This window comes from Rosa chinensis, chromosome 5 (assembly GCF_002994745.2).
Source record: "Rosa chinensis cultivar Old Blush chromosome 5, RchiOBHm-V2, whole genome shotgun sequence".
In the NCBI taxonomy this organism is placed as follows: Eukaryota; Viridiplantae; Streptophyta; class Magnoliopsida; order Rosales; family Rosaceae; genus Rosa; species Rosa chinensis.
In genome coordinates this window covers 64243751-64248938 of record NC_037092.1, presented here as the reverse complement: position 1 = coordinate 64248938, position 5188 = coordinate 64243751, and the positions used below count along the sequence as shown (strand labels likewise).

Below are 5188 nucleotides of genomic sequence, written 5' to 3'. Positions count from 1 at the left end.
ATTTCTGCTAGGGTTAAATATAGAAAATTTCAATCTTTTCAGACGACATTTAACTGTCGTCTGAATCTAACCATATCTTCAAAATAAAATAAGTATGGTTTTTCTATGTATTCAGATAACACATTTAGTATATCTGTCGTCTTAAAAAATCAGACGACAGAAAATCACCCTTCTGTCGTCTGATGCGTGTCGTCTGATAGCTTTTTTGGCATAGTGACAGTATATATGTATGCTTAATGTTTAACAAAATGAAACTAATTGCATGCATGAGTGTGACTCTTTCACATGCGTGAGCACGGCCCTTCCGCACTCGCATATGCGCGTGCAAGAAGGCTAGTATATATATAGTTTATTTTATATATCATAAATAAATTACCAAAGAAGCAATATTTTATTCTTTAGATGTGTTATACGCAGGTTATTATAAAGTTTTACTTTTCAATAAAAATAATACCAAAAAGTAATACGGTACATAAAAATCTATATCATAAATTAATTACCAAAGAAGCAATATTTTATTCTTTAGATGTGTTATCCGCAGGTTATTATAAAGTTTTACTTTTCAATAAAAATAATACCAAAGAGTAATACGGTACATAACAATCTATATCATAAACTAATTACCAAAGAATCAATATTTTATTCTTTAGATGTGTTATCCGTAGGTTATTATAAAGTTTTACTTTTCAATAAAAATAATACCAAAGAGTAATACGGTACATAACAATCTTAATCAAACTTGAATGATGTTATTTGGTAAATAACGTTGCGCTAGTTTTATTGACCTCAGGTGTAAACTCCTAGCTTCTTCTCATAGTAGGACTTGATTCACCAAGTAGTCCAAGTTTGTGGATGAAGAACCATGTGGGCCAGTAGCTTCTTCTGCAAGTTTCTTCCACTCCATGGCCTTGTTTCTCATTCTCTTACCCCTCTCTCCTTCCATCACCTCTTTAACAAGCTTCTCTACTTCGTCTCTCTTCACATCATTACTGATGATCTCAATGCCAATGCCCCATTTCTTGCAAGAAGACCAAGTATTTGTTTGTTGATCCGAGAAGAATGGCCAACAGAGCATAGGCACTCCTGCAGACACACTCTCAATGATTGAATTCCAACCGCTGTGTGTTAGAAACCCTCCAACTGCTGGGTGGTTTAGCACTTGCTCTTGTGGGCACCAACTTGCTATAAGACCTCTTTGTTTGGTTTCTGCCACAAACTCCGGTGGCAAAATGGCTGATTCACCAGCAACCAAATCAGGTCTAATCACCCAAAAGAAGGGAAGCTTGGTATTTGCAAGTCCCCAAGCAAACTCTATAAGAGTTTTTGATGTCATGATCATTATACTGCCGAAGTTCACATAAATAACTGAATTTGGTGCCTTGGAGTTCAGCCACTGGAGGCACTCAGTTTCTTCTTTCCATAGACTGTATCCAATAGGGTCCAAAGGGTGTTTTGGTATGCGATTGAGGAGTGATTGGAGAGGGCCAATGGCATAAACACGTGAATGAAGCATAGAGGAGAGAGCTTCCACAACATCTTCTTCCAACGCATCGAATGTATGAAGAACAACGGCTTCAGCTTTACCAAGTCCTTCAATTGCTTCAAGGACAAAGTTCCAGACGCTGTCATCAGGATTTGTGACTTGAAAGTTGGTCGGGAGATCCCTTAACCGGATATCCTTCATTCCTGGAATCCAATCTATGATCTTGTCCAAATACCCATTTGTCAAACAGCTCTCATCTACATGTTTTAGAAAAAGAAACTAGCAAATTAGTCAAGGCATAGATGTTATTTACACTCTTAGAATGTCGTCATGCACTACACAGCAACGACTGTTATCAAATATTTTGTTTTTTTAAAACACTCGTAGAAATAACGTACCATGAAGTTAATACGAATGCCAATATAAGCTAGTGATTACTATTTCTCACCTTTGAGTGGTGCGAGTCCTTTTTCCATCAAAGCGGGGAAGTGTGCATAGGCCATGATGCTGCTTGCACTCATAGTAAAGAAGAGTGTGACAGGAACTTGATGTTTTTCTGCTGCTGTAAGGACATAGGCATTCCAACCATCTGAAACGATGTGAGTCACCGGAGGACAAGTATTTGAAGTACTTGCCAAGCCCTTGAGTTTTGTGAGGAGCCCATGAAACGGAGTCAAGAAGTTTTTCCTCAAAGACTCGCAAAGCAAACTGACGTCTTGCGATGCATCTTCATCCGAACTCGGAAGGCCATCTGGAATGGTTTCAAACCGGAAATCAGGCAATCCATCGAGGAAGTTGAGTCCGAGAGATTTAAGAAATCGTTTGTGGTTGAACTCTGTGTTGACAAAGGTTATATGGAAACCTCGGTGGTGGAGGAGTTTTGCTAGCTTGAGCATTGCCTTTATATGGCTTTGAAATGGGAGTGTAACACAAACAACATGAGGCTTTTTAGCTACTTCCTCGGAACCCATCTTAGACTGTATATGAGTGCGTTCAACACTGGGAAAGATGCAGGTTTTATAGTGATCAATATAAGAACAGCTTAGGTCACTAATGACATGTTTCCTGCATTAATATATAGCTTTCGCAGTGGGGTTTCCGGCTGTTAATGCATTTAGCTAAGAAAGAAATCTGTAGCCGGTCGGGCCAAATCTTGAAGATGCTCTAGAGATTTCGAATGGACAGTCGAAGAAAACAAATGATTAAGTCGTCATAAAAAAAAACCAAGTGGTTAAGTCAGACCAATATTTATGTCGAAAAAATAAGTACGTAGGGCACCTATTAGTAAAGACAAGAAATGTCAGAAAACAATGGAAGTCATGAATTCATAATCTATTTGACGGCAAGTTCTGCTACGCACCAATAGCAACTTGTACAAAATTCGCTGAGATATTTCTAGCCACTCAGCTTGAAAAGTCACACGGAACGGCAGGGAAAAACGTCATCTTCGATACAGGTTGCTCTCGGTGCATTTCAGACTTACCCTATAGACTCTATACCGGAATGAAAATGATTTAGGTAGTACAGTCTCAGGTCGGAGCAAGTACATAGAGCTTGCCTGGTCCCCTAGTCCATTTGTTTTTTTTTTTTCCCTCAAGGAAGGTCCAGAACAAACCAACAATACAATAACAACGTAAGGAAAAATCAATCCCGAACGAGAACAGGTTCCTTCTCAGGAGTTAAGACAAAAAGCACCGACACTGATTGCATGGAGAAAGTGAAAAATAATGGTGGATCAGGCAACCCATCAGTTTTCAGATGGCAAAAAATGGAGGTGTTTGGTATAGATAGCTACCAAATTAAATGGTTAGGTGTTTGGTATAAGAAATTAATACTGGCGTAAAGAAAGCACATGAAGATATGACAAGTCTATCAAGGCAGCAATAATTTCAGAAATGATGAGGCATGCATCAATAATTTCAAAAAAGATGAGGCGTATATAATTATTTCTTTAATAAAAGTTAATTTCACGACTTAGAAAAATTCAAGTTTTAAAGTACATGAATTTTAATGTGTCTTTTATTTTATTTTATTTTTTTTGTCTAAAACGTGAAAAGGCCGCAAAGCAGGAAGCTGGTACACATGTTATTAAAAGAAGATCATGCTAATACAAAAATGGATTGGACTTTGGAAGTTGGAACAAAGGCATTCTCGATTCTCTTAGCACCAAGACAAAGAGTGGATTGGAACACGAGACATACCGGCTAAGTATTTTCTCTGTATAGTTCAACCAAAAAATTTTATAAACTGTGTCAGTTTGCCAACAAAATATATAGGGCTAAATACTAATTACTACCCTGTAGTTTTGGTCCAAAATCAATTCAGTCCTTGAATTTTTAATTTCATCAAAAACACCCCCGCACTTTCAATTTTGATCTAATAGGTCCAATCTGTTAGTTTTCCGTTAATTGAGTTCGTTAACTTGCTGACGTGGTTTATATGGGGCCTATGTTTTATGATGTGGTGTTGAGGTGGTTTGCATAGTCAGTTTATTAGTGGGTCCTACTATTAGAAATCTATCAAATAAAAAGTTTTTAAACAAATAACCCAACTATAACTGGAACCCACAACAAAATATTAACGAATTTGACTTATTAGAGGGCTAAATTTTGTTTAGTCCATGTAGTTTGTCTCCCTCATCGTTTCAGTCATTTTTAATTTAATCTGAAAACTCCCCAACGTTACAATTTCCGTCCAATTAGTCCCCGCCGTTAGGATTCCGTCAAAATCAGCCGTTAAATTGCTGATGTGGCCATCCAAGCAATGCCAAGTCAGCAATCCAAATTCCTGGTAAGTTGTAAAATGTCCAGTTTACAACAACCACCCCCCCCCCCCCCCCCCCCCTCATTTTCCCCCATTGTTAAGCAAAAATTCCATCAAAAGTGAATTGAACTTCCACTCCAAACCCCCAAATTCAGAAGCAACAAATGAGGCATATAAATTGGAAACAACAACCAAAAAACCAGATTGCATCAATATCACTCCAAAGTGCTTGCTAGAGCTAAAAAAAATTCAATTTCATGGAGAAGAATCCGTTAACAAAATGTGAATCAACTTCATTCAAAATAGGACATTGTATTTGCAGCAAGCAATGGAAAGCTCTAATTTAGGAAAACAAAAAATTAGAGCAATACATCCACCATCAATTGTTCAAATATGACTATAATTTAGCTCTAATAATCTTAACAAAAAATTAGAGCTAGCAACTAAGTGATATAGCACATAGTTGCACAAAAAGGGATGTCTACATTCAAGTGCTGCCTATGCTAACCCAAGAGGTGAATTTCATTACTGTTTTCCATCTTCCGTACCTGACCTTTGTCTAATTCTTTGAGATGACCTGGTTGAAGTTACAGCCTTGTTGCTTGATGTGGTAGAAGCTTGTGGAGGCCTTGAACTTGGTGGCGCAGTTGTGGTTTGTTGAGGCCTTGAGCTTGTAGGTCTTGTTGTGGTATGTTGAGGCCTTGATGTTGTTGAGGCAGATTTGTTTGCCGTCAGCTTCGCTACCTTGGCAGCAGCAAACTTTTTCTAGACAGAAAGCAACAATAAACAAAGTCAATCTTGTGTTGAACAAAGTTCAATCATATTCACAAAACCCTTAAGCAAGCTAGGAAATCTTACCCTTTGTTAGTCAGCTCTTTCTTTGGCCTTCTTCCTCAACTCATTTGCAGACATAGGACTCTTTTTCCCTTTCTTGGACTGAAG

General features: G+C 37.9%; 1 protein-coding gene across 1 annotated transcript; it reads right to left on the bottom strand.

Moving 5' to 3' along the window:
* Window positions 1-633: 633 nt before the first annotated feature.
* LOC112166728 (7-deoxyloganetin glucosyltransferase) lies at window positions 634-2922 on the bottom strand. Its single transcript, XM_024303619.2, has 2 exons — window positions 1932-2922; window positions 634-1740 (listed from the first exon to the last, which is right to left on the bottom strand). Exons 1-2 carry the CDS (start codon window positions 2452-2454, stop codon window positions 812-814), a joined length of 1452 nt encoding a protein of 483 aa, XP_024159387.1. The 5' UTR covers window positions 2455-2922; the 3' UTR covers window positions 634-811.
* Between the last annotated feature and the right edge of the window lie 2266 nt (window positions 2923-5188).

What these genes read in the sequence shown, in the direction of transcription:
- LOC112166728 (XM_024303619.2), bottom strand. Translation starts at nt 2,454, where the DNA reads ATGGGTTCCGAGGAAGTAGCTAAAAAGCCTCATGTTGTTTGTGTTACA. An exon ending in AGGACTCGCACCACTCAAAG is followed by an intron (nt 1,741 to 1,931) that starts GTGAGAAATAGT and finishes TAAAACATGTAG; the next exon opens with ATGAGAGCTGTTTGACAAAT.